General features: G+C 34.4%; 1 protein-coding gene across 2 annotated transcripts in view; it reads right to left on the bottom strand.

The window, feature by feature from the left end:
• Positions 1-22,622, bottom strand: part of HGF (hepatocyte growth factor) — an 87,211-nt gene that overhangs the window by 12,063 nt on the left and 52,526 nt on the right. For both annotated transcript variants that reach the window (XM_006155767.2, XM_006155768.2), the window contains 4 exons: positions 16,877-16,979; positions 11,828-11,961; positions 4,266-4,304; positions 2,929-3,025 (listed from right to left, as the gene is read on the bottom strand). In XM_006155767.2, coding sequence (XP_006155829.1) covers positions 2,929-3,025; positions 4,266-4,304; positions 11,828-11,961; positions 16,877-16,979 — 373 coding nt within the window. The remainder of the gene's footprint in view (positions 1-2,928; positions 3,026-4,265; positions 4,305-11,827; positions 11,962-16,876; positions 16,980-22,622) is intronic.

The following is a 22,622-nucleotide window of genomic DNA, read 5'->3' as shown; positions in this document are numbered from 1 at the left end:
TGCTAGTACATTCATTTCTTGATTTCCAAAATCTGTAAATCCCTTCTTTTTTGGCAGAGTTATGCAAAAAGTACAATTTTTCACAACTTACATTTCCAAGAATACAGATGTTCAGTTCTTCAGAGGGTAATACTAGAAGATTTCCAGACTAAGACCAGAGTTATTTACGACTTTTACCACACAGGAGGATAAGAGTACATATCGAGTTTTAACTTCTATTTCTCTAGTATGTGTTTTGGAAGAATAACTAGACAGCTGTTGTTACTAAGAACTTGGATTTAAAAGGAAAACAATTTCTAAAATGTTATGGTACTCTTTATCTGATGAAAAAGTGTTTCACCTACTTTTCTAAGGGTTGAGATTATCAAGTACTGTCTTCGTACATTCTCTTATTGGTAAAAATAATTCAGAAGTATATTATCTTTTTTTCCCAACCTAGGATTATAAGATTAGTAAAAAAGCACTAATTAACTCAGAGATGTAAATTCTTGGAATATTTTTATAATGAAGAAAATTAAATACTCTAAAAATTTGTTATAATCTTTATTAATCAGTTTTAATATTCAGATTAGTTTCAAGATTCTATTTCAACACTGCACACCCAACAAGAGCTATACTATAGTTATCAGCATATATATTAATAAATTCTGATGAGTTACCACTTGAGAGAAGGATTAATCTACTAAAAGAGAACTATTTGTTCTTTCCTACAACATTGTGGTGATGTAAAATTATACATATTAAAAGATACAAATCCTGGTGCCAAGAATTGGCTTATCAGGCCAGCCAGTGGTGTGGTGGGTAGGGGCTGGATCCCACATGGCCAGTGATATGGACTCCCATACTTAGCAGTCTGAAAAAGATGCTGAGTGCACGTGCATGCCCAAAATCCCAAGAGGAAAATGAAGGAAAGGGATTGCATCATCCATCCTCCCTGGAGGTATGCTTTCTCACTTACCCTCTCTTTCTCCTTCTCTCTGTCTCTCTGAATACATGGGCCCTATGACAAAAATTACAAAAAAAAAAAAAAACCTTATTCATAAAAGGACTTAGATTTCAACTATTTTAAGGTCACTATGATTTAATGGCAGTAAAAGATGTATTTTCTCCCTCGACCCTAGAAGGCTAAGGGTGAAGGAATAGGTAGAATTTCCTAAAAGATGAGATCTTCAAGTTGAGATGTGAAGGATGAGAAGGAATTTTCAGGATTACACGTGGGGGACAAAAACCACAGTGGGAACGATACTACAAAGGCCTGTTGGGAGAAACATGGGGTGTGGAGGAAGCAAGAGAGAACGCGTTGGAATTCAGGTGCATTTTGATGTGTGTGTATAGTGTGATTCTGGCAGAGATCAAGATGCAGACATTGTAGCCTTCTAATTACCACACGGAATGTTATGTGTGGTATAGCAAAAGTCTTAAACTCAGATTTTAAGTTAATTTATACTTTCAAATTAAGTTTTATGGCCTAATTACTAAGCTTGGTATTCCAGAACAATAAAATTTATGAAGTAAATGTGTATAGAATATGTCACTGATTCTCCAGAGCATTGAGGAATGGATATATGGATATATCAATCTGAAAAAGACCTGCACATCCATGTTTACTGCAGCATTATTTACAATTGCTAGGACACGGAATCACCCCAAATGTCCAAAAATAGACAATGGGATTGGAAAAGTGTGGCATATTTACTCTATGGAATACTATTCAGCCATAAAAACCGAGACCCTGACATTTGATACAAAGTGGACGAATATGGAAGACTTAATGCTAAATGAAGCAAGCCAGACTTATGAAAGAAAAACTTTGTACGTCCCCACTTAATATATATCACATATTCACGCTCTATAGCAGAAACTGAAAAACTGGCAAGTATAGTAGCAGGGAGGGCAAGTTTAGATGCTAGAGTTAGTAAGGATAGGGGTAAGTCAGGGGTGAGTAATAGAAGGAAAGAGGGAGAGAGGAAGGGGGTCAGGAAAAGAAAAAATTGCATATAATTGCCCCCAAAAAATAGGGCTATTTGCTGATGTTAATGTATATAGTAATGTCTTTGTCTTGACTTACATGCATGGTATTCATGCTAGAAAAAGCAATTTGTATACTGTAAAGATATATAGTTATTAAATACAAATTTTTAAATAAGAATGTTCTATCCACATTAATTTCTATGAGGTCAAGACTGCTCAACTATTAATATAGTTTGTTCATCTTTTTATAATGATACAATACTCTAGAATGCCAAGTTGCCATTTTTCATCTGAGTTATAAGAAAAAAGTCAGAAATTAAAAACAACCATAAAATTTCCAATACGATTATACACAGACATGTTAGAAAATACAATAATAATATTCTATATTGGAATGTCAATGATATATGTAACTATCACAGTGATATTAAGATATAAGTAGGTCCTCTGTATGGTTGTCATTTGCTTAATCAGAACCGAAGTGTCACTCAGAATCAGGAGTGATGTCAACACATACAGGACTTTTTTTTTTTTTTTTTTTTGAGAGGTTTTTGCTATAGGGCGTGTGTGCTCCCCAGAAAGACAGAGACAGAGAGATAGAAAGCAAGAAATCACCCCCCAGGGGGGATGGCCATGCTGCGACCCCTTCTCCTCTATTCTCCTCTCAGGATCTTGGGCATGTATGCACATGTGCCTGGTGAGATTTTAAGCCACTGGGTCCAGGACTCAAACCACAGTCAACTAACATGGAAGTTCAGTGACATAGCCATTATGCTAACTGCTGGTCCCAACACATACGGGACTTTTGTGAACATTTTAAAAGGCTCAACCTGTGGAGTCACAAATTGCAAAGCCCAGAGCTTACAGTTTGATGAGCAGAATGTGTTCAGTCCCCTCTTTTACCCCCTGTCTGGGTACTTGGAGGAATATGTATGATTTGTATCTACTCATAATTACCTGTATTTCAAACTAACCATCCAGCCTACATTTGTTCTTGTTGGAATTCCATTTACAACTCGCAGTTGTTTTGTTTTGGAGCAAGATATTACAGGATCTGAAAACAAGACCAAATGTAACATTTTGATTCAATATTTTGAAATAATCAGTGCCTCTCAGTTTTCTTAAATGCAATAATAACTAGATAAATGTAACTACTATAATTGTGTCAGAACATTTTGGAGAAAGAGCATATATGACCACAGTACCATGACAAGCTCCTCACGCTTGTCATCCTCATCTGAAGAGCTGAATGACATGGAAAAACTACTGCCTACTGCACTCCAGAGAGACAGGATTGCCGTGATGGAGAAAGTGGCTGTGCTCAACACGCACTAAGAGTACATTCAGGTCTAACACTAATGTGGTATTTCCCTGGCTAACTTGACATAAATGAAATAATGGTTTTTATAGTGGTTATTTCTCAGTGTCACGGAAATCAGTAACAGTAGGAACCAAAACTATTTTTGATTATTCCACATTTGGAAAAAAAAAAAAAAGAGGAGAGCTAGTTTGAAATACATTATCAATATTAGATTTGTTGAAATTATATCCAAATGATATTTTTGTTATGTCTAAATTATTGGGTCCAAATGACAATACAAAATTCTTTGAGGTAAATATTTTCTTGACCTTCCTCTGTGTTTCTGGCCTATGCTTTCTACTGCTTTCCATGATCTAGAAAATATTTCCATTTGCTTCCTCAGCCTGGGGCACAGCAGGTGGTCTTTTAAAGCAAAACATTTGAACAACTTCCTTTAGTCCAACAAATATTTGAAAATCAAAAACAAGTAGCTTCCAACAGATTCTTACATTGAGGATTAACTGAACTTCTCATTTCTGTCATCTTTTGCCTAGTAGACTGTAGGGCAAACAAAGAGCTCTAAAGATAGAGACAAAGACTGTGCAAGTTTCTGATCAGACTTTGTTATTTCTGACAGCATCCTCATTTTATTTAAAGGATGGGATGTATAAAGGTGATCCCTTATATACATTGTGCTTGAAATTAAAAGTAAATATTAATGCTCTTTTCAAAGTCATGCATAACATCTAACATATTTTCTGATAGAGAATCGAACTTTTATATTCAGTATACAGTAGCTTTGAAAACTTCTTTACATCCATAGGGGGGGAAAAACTATTTTTCAAAATAAAAACAAATACTTTAAGCTATGATGAAAGCTAGTATCACTTTCACTTATGATGGAAGTGATAAGATAAATTTCTTTAAAGTAAATAATATTATCTCTGACACATAGAGACTCAGATTATACTACATATTTTGAAAGATCACTTACGGTCTAAATTGACGATTGTAGGTGTAGTATCACCTTCACCTGCAAAAATAAATATATGGGTGCATACAGGATTGAGACATATTTCTGTCAAATAAAACCAAAGCTATATATTAAAATCCAAGTAGCCATGAATTATCTAAAAATTCTTGACATTTCAATCAAAGGTAAATGTCATAGTACTTTTTTGGGTAATTACACATCACTTTTCCTGGACAATATTGTAGGTATGTGCCTACTGATACTAGGTGGTATGAGGAAACTTCTATTTCATGACTGTGAAGACTCAGGTGTGTGGTTTGATGACTGTCAGGCTGCTTGAATTCTACTGCTGGCAACAAGGTACTGCCTCATTTTACCAAGATGTCCAACATTGCATGCAATGCATATTTCATAGAATAAGACTAATCTTACTATTGTCCACTTGGACCTTTTACATAGAGAGATCACTTTGGTTTTATTTTTTGTTTCTTTTATTTATTTATTTTTAATTATATATACATAGATTTAAATTACATTTCATCACTATATATCTTTGCAATTTATTATGTGGTTTTCCCAGCATAAATACAGTGCATTACCATATAAATTATCAACAGATAATTTTCACTTTTGTGTTTTTTAAATGTTTTGTGTTTGTTTTTTCCCTGATCATTTTGTTTTTACTTTAATTTGAGCCATTTAATTTTTTCCCCTGAAAACTACTTTTATTTTTACATAGTTGAGGGTAACTGAAACTCTTTCTCCTTCAGAAATCTCATGTTCATGCAAGAATTCTAGAGTATAGAAATCAATGTTACTCATGGAAAAAAAAAAAACAAAGGGATAACAAACAAAATACATTTTTGTAAGAATATTTCAAAGAGTGTGTCTTCCATATGATACTCTCTACCCACCCTCTCAAACAAAAGAGTGGCAAAAAAGAGAACACTTGGGCATGGTCATTGAAGTGGCTCAATCCCATATGGCCAACTGTGAGGTTCAAATCCCAGACCAAGCATCTTTTTTTTTCTTTTTTTTTTTTTTTTGGAGAGGTTTTTGCTATAGGGCGTGTGAACTCGCCAGAAAAACAGAGACAGACAAGGAGACAGAAAGTGAGAAATCGCCCCCCAGGGGAGATGGCCACACCGCAATCCCTTCTCGTCCATTATCCTCTCAGGCACGCACGGACATGCACCCAGTGTGAGTTTAAGCCACCAGATCCGGGACTTGAACCACGGTCGGCTACATGGGAGTTCAGCGACAGAGCCATTACTCTAACTGCTGGTCCCCTAGACCGAGTATCTTTAGAAACACACTGTGCATGCATGCCCAGAATCCCAAGAGAACTATGGAGAAAAAGGGATTGTGACATGGCCATCCTCTCTTGGGGGTGCTTTCTTTCTCTGGTGAATGTGCAAGCCCCATAGAAAACTGAAAAAAAAAAATTAAAAAACAGAACACGAAAAATGACTACAAGTTTGTTCTAGCTAAATCATCACCATGTGCTCCTTTTTCATAGCCTTTCTACCAGAGTTTAATTACTGCGAAGAGAAAGGATTGGAAGATGCTAGAATTTGGAAATACACAGTAACTAATGAGACGTGAGACATTTCCTGGAGCTTAATGGCTGATTGTTCGTAATTGATAGCACAGAGTTCACTCAGGCCCCATTTAGACCCAGCTGGTTGCTAATCCCGGGAAATGCCCTGAGCGCAAATAAACCAGCAAGGAAAACCATAATGGCATATGGATTCCTTTATAATAGATGCAAATCTGAATGTTATTTATGAGGATACTCAAGAAAATTAATACACACTAAAGGATTGTAATTTATGGTCATTTATAGAGTTAGGTATTTAAGTGGAAAACAATAAAGGCGAACCTATAAATTCCATCATTTCCTTTCTCTTTATCTTATCCTGGGGGAGAGTTTTGTCTGAGTTAGCTGAAGTCAGTGTTTTAGTTCATAGAACAAATTAGGATTGAGGCAGACTATAATAATTAAAATATCAAAGATGTTGGTTTTCCCACTCAAATCAATTGCATGAAAATTTTGAAGTAAATAACTAGATACTTATGATGAGAAAGACTAGACCATTCTACTTTTACTTGCATATTAATTTTCTTATTTCAAATATCATTTTAGTAGGTCAACAAAGTACTTAATTTATTTTGTATCTTATTAAAATATTAAAGTACTAAAACATAGACATTTGAAAATTAGAAGTTTTAATAATTAATAGTAATATATTTGTTTTGTTCTAATCTAATATTTCCCATACTTTAAAATAAAATACTATTAAAACCAGATTTCTGGAGATTCTAGGTGAGTGGCTAAGATATAAATTTTTAGAAAGCTCTAAACTCTTTAGGTTCTTAGGAATATTTTGAGCAAAATGTTGAGAATCTGTTCTCTAGGCCTTTTTCAATTCATTTGGAATGCTATCCTGACTTTTGTTCTCTTCAGTGTTTCCACCACTTTGCTCTTATCTTAAAAATAAATGTGATACCAATCTTACTTTGCATTGGTTCAACCTAAATTTGGAGAAAGAAAAAACATCAATGACAAAAGTTTTACCTATGGAACAGTATGGGTGTGTGTGTGTGTATGTGCATTTGTGTGGCCCCTGTAACAAATTAAATCACATACAAACCTTTTTTTAACTCTATTTTTAAAGTTTCAACTCAAGTTCAAATACTTCTCAAGATCACTTATCTCTCCAAGAAGACATCTATGTTCCCATTCTCATTTTATATATTAACATTAATGGATATATATTACATGATCATGTTGCTTTGTGATTATTTATGCAAATTTCTCTTCTCTACCTTATAAAATACCTGAGGTTAAGAAACACTATTTAGGGCCAACAGATGGCATGGTGGTTAAGTTGATTGGATCCCACATGTCTAATTATATAGTATGATTCCTGAACCCAGGTTGACAAACAGGCCAGGCATGTGTGCCCAAAATCCCTAGGGGAAAATGGAGGAGAAGGGATGGCGGGAAGGCATCCCCCACCCCTCCTCTGTCTCTGGCAAACATATGTACCCTAGAGCAAAATAATAAGAATAAGAATAGGGAACAGCAGATGGCGTAATGTTTACATCACTGGACAACCATGTGGCCGGCTATGATTTGAGTCCCAGATCCAGTGACTTTAAATTCACATTGGGCATGTGTGCCCAAATTCCTGATAGGAAAATGAGGAGAAGGGATTGTGGCATGGCCATTCCCCCCTGGGGGGGGGGTGTGATTTCTCTCTCTCTGTCTCTCCAGCAAGCACATGATACACCCTATAGCAAAATCTCTCTCTAAAAAAAAAGTAAAAAAAAAAAAAAAAGGAAAAAGTAAAAAAAAAAAAAAAGGTAAAAAAGTCTTTAAATATGTATGTATTTAGCATGTTATATAGGGCTTTGAACACAAAAGAGCTAATTGAAAAGTAATATAAGAATAAATAAAAACAGAGATGATGTTAAGTTTTTGAGTGCTTACTATGCAACAGACACTGTTCTCAATCGTCCAGTAAGATAGGTACTTTTTTTTTTTTTTTTTTTTTTGAGAGATTTCTTCCTAAAGGGCCCATGTGCTTGCCAGAAAGAGAGATAGAAAGCAAGAAAGTCATCCCCCAGGAAGGATGGCCATGCCACAATCCCTTCTTCTTCATTCTCCTCTTGGGATATTGGGAACACAGGCAAAGGTGTCCAATGTGTTTTTAAGCCACTAGCCCGAGACTGGAACCGTGGCTGACCATGTGGGAGTCCAGAACCTTAACCACTATGCCACCTGCTGGCTACAAGATAGAAATTTTTAGTGTACAATTTTACAGATTAAAAAAAAGGCATTGCAAACAGGTTAAATAATTTGCCCAAGCCACAAATAGGGTGATGAGGCTGACACACTTACTCAGGAAGTTTAAGTGGTAGTTCTAGTCACAATAATTTGAGAGTTAAAACTTGTGTATGCATACACAAGGATGTACAGATTTGTACATTTTTGTTTCAGTATTTGATAAAATATGTTGAATATTATTTTGAAAGCATTTTAGAAGAAAATGAATAAACTTTGCATGTATTATAAAAGAAATGCACAGTATAAAAATGATTTATAAAGTTTCTACAGTTAAATAAAAATAATTTAAATCTTCTAAAGATACATTTTTTAAAAGATAAATTTTATGTCTTAAATCCTGGCTATAAATATTAGTTGGGAAAATGACAATGTAAACATATTTTGAAATTAATGTTGAGTATATACTTAAATAAAAATGAGCTATCTGCAATAGCATTTAATCAAATATTGCCAACACCCTGAAGTCTTTCAACAGCATATAATTAGCTTTGAGTTTATAAATATTAGTTGAAAAATATTTTGAAACTTTTGAGTTATGAGAGTCTGGTCTCCCTTACAAACTAACTCACAGTGCTCTAAGATTCCATGGGAGCATTTTATACTTATTTATGCATATGTACTAATTGACTTGTAATTTTTTTTTTTGAGAGGTTTTGCTATAGAGGATTTGCACTCACCAGTAAAACAGAGAGAAACAGAGAGACAGAAAGTGAGAAATCACCCCCCCCCGGGGGGGGGAGGCCACACCAAAATCCCTTCTCCTCCACTCTCCTCTCAGGATCTTGGGCACACATGTACATGTGCCTAGCATGAGTTTAAGCCACTGGGTCTGGGACTCGAACTGTGATTGACTACATTAGAGTTCAGTGACATGCCATTACACCATCTGCTGGTCCCTTGAATTGTGATTTTTTTTAACAATCCTGGAATTCTTTAGGTAAACCAACATATTATATACAATCTGCTTTAAAATAGAAATCACTGTTTTTCTTTCTTTTAGGTTATTGTAGATTCTATTAGACTGGTAATCTTAAAGAAACTTCACAGAAAGGTACAGTGAAGTAAAATACAATATTTAAAACTATGTTTCTGAAATAACTTGAAAAATATTTTTGCATACATTCTCTGGAGAGGTAGGCTTGGTTTGTTTTTGTTCGTTTGTTTTTGTTTTGCTTTTGAGCCCCGGATAAAATTTAGAAAATATCTTCCTTGGAATGACATTTTCAGGCGCTATGCAAACTCTAATATGGGAAAAATAGCAGAATATAAGGAAAGTACTAATTAATTTGAAAGGCTCTAATCATAACTGATAAAATAAAAATACAACAGGAAAGATAATTTCTTTGAAACATATAATGTTTGATCACAGGGACCAGCAGATGGTGTGCCAGTTATGACACTGGACTCCCTCATGGCTGACTGTGGTTTGAGCCCCGGATTCAATATCACGCTTGATGTGTGTGCATTTATGCCCAAGGTCCTGAGAGGAGAATGGAGGAGAAGTGATTGTGGTTTGGCCATTCCCACTGTGGGATAATTTCACAGTTTATCTCTCACTGTGTCTGTCTGTCTCTGTCTCTCCATCTAGCGCATGTGCCTTAAGGCAAAAACCTCTCAACAAAGGTTTGATTACTATTACAAATAATTTTCCAACCTTTTAAAAATAGGTTGAGTGTGGTCAAAGTGGCTAGATCCTATATGGCCTACTACAAAGTTCCAGTCCCAAACTGGTGGCTTAAAAACCATGGCAGGTGTATGTGTGTGTGCCCAAAATCCCAAAGAGAGAAATAGAGAATGAGGGATTGAGGCATGGCCATCCTCACTGGGGAAGGGGATGTTTTCTTACTTTCCCCTCTCTCTGTCTCTCTGCAGTAAGTGTGCATGCCCTCTAGCAAATTAAAAGAATCATTAAATGAAGGCCAAACAGTTTCAGATCTTAATTCTAGGTATACTTGATCAGTATAACATTTAAGCAGTGTGTCTTTTTTGCTATACCTGACTGAAACATGACTAGTATTTCCACTTGAGGCAAGACATTTCTTCATTTGTTTTATATAAATTATGGAAAATATAACTGTTTTTGATTGTCGTGACTGGGGAAATGAATGGTGCTATTGGCATGTGGAGGATAGAGACCAGGGACACTACTAAACGTCCTGTAACACACTAGACAGCCTCCTTCAACCAAGGGTAATCTAGTCCCAAGTGGCAGTAGTGCCGAGGCTGGAAAAGACCCTGATTGACATCAACATTTTTATTATTCATGATAACATTTTGCTAAACTGACTTCTAGACAGGATTTTTAAAAAGTTATTTATTAATTTTACTTATTATTACTATTAAATTTGCTATAGGGCACGTGCACTCACCAGAGACACAGACAGAGAGAGAAGGAAAGTGAGAAAACAAGTGTCCAGGTCCAGGATTTGAACTGCAGTGGGCCACATAGGAGGTGAGCACCCCAATCACCACACCACTTTTAAAATGTCATTTTCTTAAAGTTTCTGCTCTAGGGGTGTGTGAGTTCATCAAAGAGAGACAGTGAGAGACAGTAAGAAATAATCTCCTGGGGGGGATGCCTATATCACAATCCATTCTATGCCCTTTTCCTCCTGGAATTTTGGGTATACATCCACACACACCTGTTGTAATTTTCAAGCTGCCAGGTCTGAGACTTGAACCACGGTTGACCATGTATTAGTCCGGCATCTTAAACACTTTGCTACCTGCAGGTGCCTTAATTTTTTTTTTTATTGCTAATTTTTAGTATCTTTTAATTTGTTTATTAACTATACTTTTTTAAAATTAGTCAATTTCCTGAGAGAGAGAAAGAAAGTTAACTTTGATAGAGCCTTCAAACTGCAATTCTTTCCTAGCCCTGCAGATAATCAGGTACCTGGGTGCACCCACTGACATACAATACATAGTATGCTAAGGTAGACCCAGAACATGATCCCAGAGCCCTCTCAAATGGCCTCCAGCACCATTGCTCCCTGGACCACCATGCTGGGTGGTATCTTTGAAGATTCTTTTTTTTTTTTTTTCCTTCATTCTCTTCTGAGTTTGCACATCTTTTTATTGTTGATATTCAGGGGCTCTTTTATATAAGGTGTATAAGGCATGTATCTTTAATGAAGTATATCAAACATGTATTATATATTTTATATGTAACTTTCACTTTATGCATGAATACCCTTTGAACAAAGTCATCTTAGATTCAGAGGAGTTGGGTGGAAAGTTCCAGGCTTTTTTTGTTTTAGGTTAAAATCCTAGAGAGAAGGAGATGGGAGAATCACCATTTCTAGTCTCTTCATGAGTCTTTTAGTGGGTTGAAGATTTTGCTGAGAGCTGTTATGCTCAGAGACTGAAAAGGCATTGGTGCTAGAGAGTTGGGAGAGCTTTCTAGCTCAGTTGAATTAGAATGATGGCCATTTATTACTTCTGGATTCCAAAAGGGAATATTCGGAAGGAAGAAAAATCTTTACAATGCCAACAGAATTCTTTCTTTCCTAAAAGAGAGAGAGAAAAAAAAAAAAGAGGGGGACAGAGTTGCATGTGGTGTGTCAATGCATGTGTTGTGTATGTGTCTGTTGCTCTCTGGAGAGCATCCTCATTTGAGGTCAATACCAGACTTCCTATGTTATTTAAATCTCTCAGTAAGGTATTATTTTAGAGGAGACGCAGTACATATACAGCTTAAACATATGAAAAATATGATAAATATACTTACAACGTGAAATAGGGCAGTAATCCCAAGGAATGAGAGGATTCCCTGTGTAACACCAGGGTCCGTGGGCATCATCATCAGGATTCCGGCAGTGGTTCTTATTCAGCTTACTAGCATCTGGTTCCCAGAAGATATGACTGCATAAACAACAAGCTCCGGACATCACAAGATGCTCATTTTGTCCAAGAGAAACAAAATATTAAAAGAAGATAAAACCCTAACACATTGCTTTCATTTGAGATAGATTCCAAGCTTTACTTGGTGCACTTCAGTTATTTTGTTTGAGAACTGTTTTATTACTGTTGTTCTGAAAGTTTAGAATCACATTTTCTAACATGGAATGGAACAGGGCTTTGAATATGGAAGAGGGCTCCATAATTAGCATAGATAAAATGATGAAGAATGTTGTGGTTTTGCTTCTATTGAGTTATTATATTAATAGTAGTGAGGGAACAACACCTCTGTGCATAGAATCAAAGAGTGAGCAGATGGCAAAGATCAAAATGAGAAAATACTTAGAAGCTATCATGAAATTATTTTTTTCACATTTCAGATCATATGAATCAATACTAGCAATATTATAACAACCAAGTACAGTAAGTTATTTTGAAAATTAATAATATGTTAATGAAATAATTAAATTTAAAACATCATGGGTATATATAAAAAGTTATAAAATATGACTTTCTGAAAAAAACAGGAGTAGCACTTCAATTTTTCTCATTTATGTCTTAACTAAATTTATTTAAAAAAAAACAAAAATACTGCATGTTATTTTACAAGAACATGCCCATTGATGTAACATTAATATTTACATTTGCCTCAATAGCATTAATGGAGTCCAATTGCATATGGCCACTATAATCAAGTCATGAAAACTACATGCAATTAAAATTGTTTTGTGTTATTAGTTACTATGTTTGAATATAATTGCTATGTCATTTTAAATAAAATTAGAAAGAGCTTGCACGTAAAAACTTGGACTTCCTAGACCTGCATTCATTTCTTGGATCAATAACAATAGCCTGATTCTGCTATAAAATCTTTACACATATAATTATAGGCTTTACAAGAACATGCCCATTGATGTAACATTAATATTTACATTTGCCTCAATAGCATTAATGGAGTCCAATGGCATATGGCCACCATAATCAAGTCATGAAAACTACATGCAATTAAAATTGTTTTGTGTTATTAGTTACTATGTTTGAATATAATTGCTATGTCATTTTAAATAAAATTAGAAAGAGCTTGCACGTAAAAACTTGGACTTCCTAGACCTGCATTCATTTCTTGGATCAATAACAATAGCCTGATTCTGCTATAAAATCTTTACACATATAATTATAGGCCAAGGTTATGAGACTGACTCTAAGATTGTACAGTATTACACCTGAAGAAACTAAAATTCTGAGAGGACAGTTAATTTATTCTAAGGTCACCAACTTGTAAATAGTAGAGTTATCTGAATCCATGCTGTTTCCAGAGTCAAGGCTCAAAATCACCATAATTTACCTCCTCTTTGCATAGTTTGTTCTTAAACCAAAATGATACCATGCCACTTAATTACTTATCAATTTCCAACAAAACCTTTCCAAATGACTTTTTTCTATTATTAATTTATGTTTTACATTCATTCACTGTATGTCATTGCAGCATACAAAATAACTATCCAGAAAACACTATGTATTAGCTCAATCAAAGATATTACCGTACATGTTATCTTCAACAAATAATTTTCATTTATTGTTTCTCATGTATTTTACTTTTTTTCCCCTGTGATTCCCTCGTTCTCATACTCTGCCATTTCCCACCCTCTTTCCATACTGTCTCTGTATCTACAGTTGCTTTCCATGTTTCCCTCTTGCCCCCCCACACACATTTATTGATTCACAGAAGACCTTAATTAAACTAAATACTTTAAATAGTAAGTGCAGTTGATATAAACATATCTGTGAACACATGTCTGACTTTAGAATAAAATTCAGTGAGTAGAATGAACATACCATAAAGTAGCACCTATCTGAGGCTATGCAGCTTATTGTGGTCATTAAATAGGTATGTTTTGACTATTTCCTAAAGTTAAAACTAAAGTCATGAATTAAGAATTATTACTATGGGGCCAGCAGGTGGTGTGGTGGTTGTGCTGCATTCCCACATGGCCAATGGAGGTTAGAGTCCTGGACCTAGCAATTTGCTTTGTCATTTTCTCTTTCTCTCTCTGGTGAGTGCCCATGACCTATAGCAAAAATTCAAATAATTATAATAAATAAAATTAAATAAATAATTTTTAAAAATGGTATTCTATTGAGAGGCCCTAGATAAATGTATCCCGTATTTCCAGTGGCATGCTGCTAAATATCGAGCAGTTGGCCCTCTGAGGTATGTGTAGCTTGGGGAAGGGGAGTCCTTATGTACAGCCCTTGCTTATTTCTGTGGTTTAAATACAACATGAAAATCTCAAGCTTCCAATGTAAAATCACTGGGACAGCAAAGGGAAGAGACTGGAACAATTCTCTCCCATGTCCATAACAGGTGGATCCACCCTGTCTACTGCTATTTCTAAAGTGCTTTTTAAAATACCAGTGATGGGGGCTAGCAAATGGCATGGTAGTTGTCTTTGCACTCCTATACACATGAATGTGGTTCCAATCTCGGACCTCGTGGCTTGAACCTCACTCCAGACACATGTATGTGCCCAAATTCCCAAGAGGAGAAGGGATTATGTCATGGCCATTCCCCTGAGTGACGATTTCTCACTCTTCCTCTCACTGTCTCTCTTTCTCTGTCACTCTGCAAAGAGCACATGTACCCTATGGCAAAAACCTAAAAAAATAAAATAAGTAAAATAAAGAAAAATAAGTAAAATAAAATACCAGTGTTGAAATAGGCATGTAATTTTAATTAGACTCATTGTAATTTAAAATTCTTTAATGACTCATTAATCCTCAGGATAAATTACAAACTTAACTCAGTTCATAGGGCTTTGTCTGAGGTATAATCACTGGAGATTTCTTCTCTGTGGACATGACTAAATTACAGCTTAACCAAAATTATTTTCAATTTTCAGACACTTCTCTTTCTTTGATATACTATTCCTTCTGCCTAAAGCACTTTTCCTTCTACATTTCCTTTGACCAATTCCTACTCATCATGTAGGTCCCAGATAATGTGCCTTTCTAAAGGAACACTTTCTGATCATCTAAATCTAGGTTGACCCTTCTTTGCATTCCCGCAGCATGAGATTATCTTCTCATGGTTTTATAATATAGCAGTGGCATTTTCTTTTTTGTTTGTCTCCCTCAATAGAGCAGAGATCAGTGAGGGCAAAACTCTGCTGATCGCTGAAGTCCTAGACCAGAAGTGCTTAACAGAAGGAGCCTTTTAAAAAATCTGTAGAAAAATAGAACTAAAGTACCATTGTTTTTGTAGAAAACATTTTAGACATATATAATTTTTTCAAAGTATGCATTTCCATGTACTTCGTATGATCCCTCACCTGGTAGCCAGTAGCCACAAGTGACTGCTAAGAATTTAATATGTGGCTAGTCCAAACCAAAAAGAACCATTAAGAAAAATATGCATCAGAACATGTAGTATCTTAGAAAATAGAAAAGGGACTAACTTTTTATTTTCTGTGTAGTAACACTTTTCAAGTTTTAGATATACTGGATTAAACAAAATGCATTAAAATTTATTTTGCCTGTTTATTTTCATCTCTTTAAAAATGGTTTCTGGGGGGGAACCAGCAGTTAGCGTAATGACTATGTCGCTGGACTCCCACGTAGTCGACCGCGGTTCGTGTCCCGGACCCGGTGGCTTAAAACTCACGCCGGGCGCGTGTGCGTGCGTGCCCAAGATCCCGAGAGGAGAATGGAGGAGAAGGGATTGCGGCATGATCATCCCCCCTGGGGGGTGATTTCTCGCTTTCTGTCTCTATGTCTCTCTCTGTCTGTCTGGCGAGCGCACGCGCCCTACAGTGAAAATCTCTCCAAAAAAAAAAAAAAATGGTTTCTGGAGGAGAAAAGTAGTTAGGTGGCTGACACTTGTGACTGCATTGTATTTTTATTAAAGACAAATCCCTTAGAGTGATGAATATTTGTGAAATAAGTGAACTGAAACAATATCATCTACTACTGGGTACATTTCAGAAGAAAATAAGAACTTTGAAGTTAAAGTAACAGTGAAGTATAGGAACTCAACCTCTCTGAGCCTTTACATTTTATCCACATACAGCATCATCTTTCATATAGGATTGTGGTGGTTGAATGATATAATAACTCATGTAAAGCAACCATGTTTTAGGTACTTTACTTTGTCAAATAATACTAGGGTTTTTTTTTTTTCCCTTTTATTCTAGCATGTACATTCTAGAGTAAAACTATTTTCAGTTCACAACTATTAATATGTATCATACTTATTTTATAATTATAAAATCACTAGTGCTATTAGTAGGGTCAACTGGATGCTACCTTCTTTGTGAATATGTCCAATAAAAATCTCTAATTCTCTTAAAAATATGTTTTTGAAAAACGATAATATATTATTACACTTACTACAAAATTTTATGTATGAAAGTTACACAAAGTAACCTGCTCCTATAAAATTTTAGTAAAGTTGCTGTCATTTACTTTTTGCTATAGGGCACTTATACTTGCAAGAGATAGAGAAAGTAAGGAATCACCCCACAAAGGGAATGGCCACACTGTAATCCCTTTTTCTCTAGTCTCCACTCAGGATTTTGGACACAAAAGCACATACACTTGGTGTGATTTCTTTTTCAAGTCATGGAGTCCAGAACTCGAACCTGTGATTGGCATGGATCCAATGCTTTAGCCTCCATGCCACCTGCTGGCCCTTGAATTCCATACTTAAAAGTTTGTTACATAAACAATGTTATGCTAAGTTTTTCAGAATAATCAATGTAATGTTTTTATTAGTTTAATATGATACATAAAAAGTAGGAAAAAGTAGTAATGTATATATACAAATATACATAACTGCTATTATCAGTACATTGTATATATTGAAAGAAGTAAATTCACACACCGGTGTAAGTCTTCCATGTTCTTGTCCCACATTGAACAAGTTAGTCCAGATCTTGTTTTAGATAAATTGCCCATATAATTTTTGCCATTGCCACGATAACAATCTGGACATAAAAGAGATGGGAAAAAGAAGAGAAATAAATATTAAGGAGAATAAACAAAAAAATTACACAAGCATATGAAATAATAAAAATGAACATAAATTTAAAAAGCACTCTGAAATCTGTACAAAACAGAGACGTAAATACCTCAGATTAAAGTATTTCTATTTTTAATCAATTTCTTCATTAAAATTAATGTTTACACAAATTTAAATATCAAAAAATACTTAAATGAGGGACCAGCAGTTAACATATTGACTATCTCGCTGGACTCCCATATAGTCAACTGTGGTTCGAGTTCCAGACCCGGTGGCTTAAACTCACACTGGGCGCGTGTGCGTGCATGCTCAAGATCCCGAGAGAAGAATGGAGAAGGGATTGCTGCATGGCCATCCCCTCTAGGGGGTGATTTCTTGCTTTCTGTCTCTCTTTCTCTCAATGTCTGTCTGGCGAGTGCACGTGCCCTATAGCAAAAACCTCTCCAAAACAAACAAACAAAAAATACTTAAATGAGCAATGCTTTGGGACACCAAAAAATGAGACTGTTTAGCAAGACATGTATTTCCCAACAGTTTCTCCTGAAAAATTTTATTCCACAGGAAAGTTAAAAGAATTAATATAATGACTCACATTTCAGTTACATCCCTTGTGTTTTTGTCTTTCATGACATTGACATTTTGACTTTTTACAAATGCCATTTAATTTCAATTTGTCTGATTATTTTCTCATGAATAAAATCAAGTTATAATTATTTGATAGGATTATTGCATGGTGAAGATTTGGTTTTTGTTGTTGTTGTACTTTTGTTTTCAGAGCATTGAATCCCGTGACGTAGGATGTCAGTTTGTTCCTTCATTGGTGATGTGTTTGATCACTTGACTAAGTGGCGTAAAGGAAAAATCGTGTCATATTTAACAACAACAAAAAAATCTGTTGGAGATTCTGAGACTGAGTAAATATCCTATTAACAAACAAATTTTCACAAACTGACTTAGGCATATTTGAGTAAATTTGCATAAATCAGTTATTACAATGCTGGTTGTAAAATTACTATTTTTCTATTTCTAACATTTCTTTATATTTATTAATTGCTATTCTTTTGTAAGTTAGAGTCTTTCCTTATTCCCTATTCTTCCATTTTGGTTTTTGTAGCAGAAATGCTGGTTATAGCAGAACTAGTCAAACTTTTTTTAATAAAGAATTATTTTATTTAACTTTATTTACTTATTTATTTATTTTAATTTGTGGGAGTGGGGAGAGGAGGGAGAGAGAGCGAGAGGTGAGAAAGTAAGCCACTAGGTTCAGGACTCAAACCACAGTTGGTCATGTGGGAATCCAGCATCCCTAAGCACCATGCCACCCGCCAACCCCAGAAGTAGGAATATTAATGTGGATTCATGGATCCTGTTTTTATTCCACATGATATATAATATATAATATATTACTGGTACTTTATTTTTTTAACAAGATACATGTTATTTATGAGTTTTCTAAAATCACACAACAAAATTTTGATTACTAATAATTATCATTTTCTGGATATCCCTGTTTTCTTTGTTTTGAAAATAACCTGCTGCACAACAGAATTTAGTAAATTTTATAATGAACATGTTCTATACTTTTTCTTTATAGTTTTTTTACCTACATTTTTTTATCAAATATTTTCTCTCTCAGTATTTCACACCCACTCTCCACCACCCACTCTCTACTATCCACTCTCCCCCCCACACACAGACTCTGGGCATTTACACCCATTCTCCCTATCATCACATTTCTAGTTTCTCAACCTCTGCCTTAGAACTCAGTACAAATTGAATAGAGATATACAATGCTTATCTTTCAAAGTATAACTCACTTCACTCAACATTAAATCTTCTACACTCATCCATTTTGAGTCAAATGATGGGATCTCATTGTTTCTAATAGCTGTGTAATATTCCATAGCACATATGTGCCACAGTTTTTCAACCTAGTCATCAGTTTGGGGACACTTTGGTTGGGTCCATGATTTAGCAATTGTAAATAATGCCGCAATAAACATGGATGTCCCAATGTCTTTCTGATGGAGCATTTTCCTATTTTGGGAGTAAATACCATGAAGTGGGATTATTGAATCATATGGAAATTCTATTTGTAGGTCATACGGAAATTCTATTTGTAGGTTTTTACCTCCATATCATCATTCATGAAGACTGGATTGTTTATGTTCCACCAATAATATAAGAGAGTTCTCTTTTCACCACAGCCCTTCGCCAACACTTTTCATTCTTTATATTTTTGATTCTAGCCATTCTAAGAGGGCTTAAATGGTTAAATGGTATCTCATTGTAGTTTTAATTTGCATTTCCCTTATGACAAAAGACTTGTTTGTTTGTTTAGGCCTCATGGCCATTCATATGTCTTCTTTGGAGAGTTTTCTATCCAATTCACTTGTCCATTTTTTAATTGGATTATTCATTATTTTATGGGTGAGCTGCTTGAGTTCCCTATATAGTCTAAATATTAATCCCTTGTCTGAGGGATAATTTGCAAATATTTTCTGCCATTCTGAGGGTTGTCTTTTCACTTCAATTATTGTTTCTTTTGCTGTGAGGAAGTTTTAAGCTTGTTGTAATCCCACTTGTCTATTTTAGGGACCATTGCCTGTATTTAGTGGTCTTATTTAAGAAATCTTTTTCTCCTCCAAAGTTTCTCCTACATTTTCTACTAGTAGTTTATAGTTAGAGGCTTTAAATTTAAATTTTTGATCCATTTTGAGGTCATTCTAGTTAATGGTGAGAGATAGAAGTCCAGTTTCATTTTTCTGCAGATGAATATCCAGTTCTTCCAACCCATTTGCTAAAGACTTTCTTTTATCCACTGCATTGTCTTATATCCCTTATCAAAGATCAGTTGATTGTATGACTTGGAGTTTATTTCTGCATTCTCTGTTCTGTTTCATTGGTCTATGTATCTATTTTTGTGCCAGTAACATGATGTTTTGATATCAGTGCTTCATAATATACTTTAAAGTCAGATAGTGCGATGCTGCCTATTTTATTTTTTGTTACAGTATTGCCTTGGCAATCTTTTTTGATTCCAGATAACTTTCATATTTTTTTTCTATTTTGGTAAAGAATGTCTAAAGTAATTGGACTGGAATCACATTGTACATATAAATTAATTTGAGTAAGACTGACATTTTGATTATATCAATTCTTACAATCCAAGAGTACAAGATGTCCTTCCATTTGTGTGTGTGTGTCATACTCAATTTCTTTTTTCAGTCTTTTATAGTTGTCTTTGTAGAAGTCTTTCATCTCTGGCTAGATATATTCCTACATATCTAATTTGCTTTGTAGCTATTGTAAATGGGACTGTTTTGTTCAATTTTGTCTCACTTTCTATTCACTGTTAATTTATTAAAATGCTATATATTTTTGTATGTTTTCTTTTATTCTGTAACTGGTATCCTGGTATTCATTTTGATGCTCAAATTCTTTCAAATTTGACCAGTGGAAGTCACTTAAAATGGACTCCCCTGTCTCTTACTACTTCCCACATAACTTTGTGCTATTTTCAAATTTAGTAAGTTGTGTTCTATTAAACATTGATAGAAATGGTCATATTTTTAATTAAAAGAAATATAAGTTCATTTCTTCCAAAAATGTAATTTTAATTCTACATTTAGAAAGAAATGCTTCTTCGTAATTTTAAATATAAAATATTTAAAACATGACTACCTATTAACATTTCTACTTTTTATGTAACTAGAAACTATAAATTTGACCATTAAATGTTATTTACAAATGAACATCAACCTTAAGACTATTCTGTTTTTTAAACTTGGCAAACCTTAACATTTTTTCATTGGTTTAAAAATATACTATGTGTTTATAATGAACAATAGTATTCAAATTCAAATAAAATTGATTAAATGAATAATTGAATCATTTTCTGAGGAATCAATAAATATAGTGTAAAAGAAATATAATACATACAATTGACTCTTAAATATTGCAGAAGTTAGAGGTGCCAAGCTCCCATGAAGTCAGAAATACACATATAACTTTTGACTCCCTTAAAACCTAACTATTAATAGCCTACTGTTGACCAGAAATTTTACTGGTAACAGTGTATTGCCATATATTTTGTATGTTGTACTTATTATACACTGTATTCTTACAATAAAGAAGAAAAAAGAAAATATTATTAAGAAAGTCATAAGAGAGGGGATCAGCAGTTAGCCTAATGGCTATGTTGTTGGATTCCCCTGTAGTTGATTGCGGTTCAAGTCTAGGACTTAAACTCACACCGGGCACGTGTGCATGCGTGCCCAGGATCCCGAGATAAGAATGGAGGAGAAGGGATTGCGGCATGCCCCTGCGCCCCCCCCCCGGGGGATTTCTTGCTTTCTGTCTCTCTGTCTCTCTCTGTCTTTCTGGTGAGCACACACGTCCTATGAAAAAAAGAAAGTCATAAGAAAGAGGAAATACTTGTAAATATTGTACTGTGTTTTCTAATGCATTTGTTTTTAAAAACCACATATAAATGAACCCACACAGCTTAAAACCATGTTGTTGAAGGTCAACTGTACTTATTACGTTTTAATTAATGTGTATTAAATAGTCATCTGTTCATACTCTTGGATTACATTTGTTATCACACTAGAGAGAACTTAGGTTTAAATATACAAACTCAGATAAAATTTGATAGAGATGAAATAAGAGTTCTGATAGTCCACAATCAAACGGTTTTCAGGAAGAATAAACTTGTACAATTCAGTACTATGCCCATGAAGAATATACTAATTAAAACATTTCTTCTGAGAGTACTAATTTATTTTTCCATATAAGGAATGTTTAACCTTGTGACTGTTACATAGTAAACTCTGTAAATGGGCATATACTGATGAAAATAATTGTGCAAAGCAGTATATTGGCACTGATCTTTTAATACATTTTTGTTTCTCACAACTGTGTGCTCCATATTGGTTGAAAAGATCCTCACCACCACCCACTCTCCCACCAATCTTCCAAATGACATAGGCTATAAGCTAGGTTTTTCCTAGTAAACTTTCTATTCTAGAATAGTTTTTGATGTTCAGGAAAGTTGTAAAGATAGTTCAGAAAGTTCCCATATACCAGTTTTCCTTTACTTTTAACAACTTACATTCATATGATAGATTTGTCAATACTGTTGAACTAAAATTGACATATTATTGCTGAAACCCCTATTTTGTTTGTATATTCTTAGTTTTTACCTAATATCCTTAGACTAGATGTAAATTACATATGCATGATGTTGAGTGATCATATCAAGAACAAGGATTAATCCACAAGTACACGTTTAAGGATTTCAGGCATGACTTTAAATTTTCATCAAATAGATTTTGTACATTTCTTTATAAAGTTATTTGTAAATTTATATTAGTTTTGTTACTATTACAGATGGTATTTTTCTCTTTAAATCAAATTTATATAAATGCTGTAATCTTTTTATATTAATTAGATATTTTCTACCATAATAAATTTTATTATTATTTCCATTTAGTTTTCCAGTTATATTATTACTACACAATGTGCAAAAATACAGATTTTTTTACTTTGTAATTTCCAATTAATATGTCTTCTTATAAAATTATGTAGAGCAATATCTCTAACAGAA

Source organism: Tupaia chinensis, unplaced genomic scaffold (genome assembly GCF_000334495.1).
Source record: "Tupaia chinensis unplaced genomic scaffold, TupChi_1.0 Scaffold000466_1, whole genome shotgun sequence".
NCBI classification, from domain to species: domain Eukaryota; kingdom Metazoa; phylum Chordata; class Mammalia; order Scandentia; family Tupaiidae; genus Tupaia; species Tupaia belangeri.
Note: the sequence above shows the minus strand (reverse complement) of the source record. Positions and strands in the feature narration are given on the sequence as shown.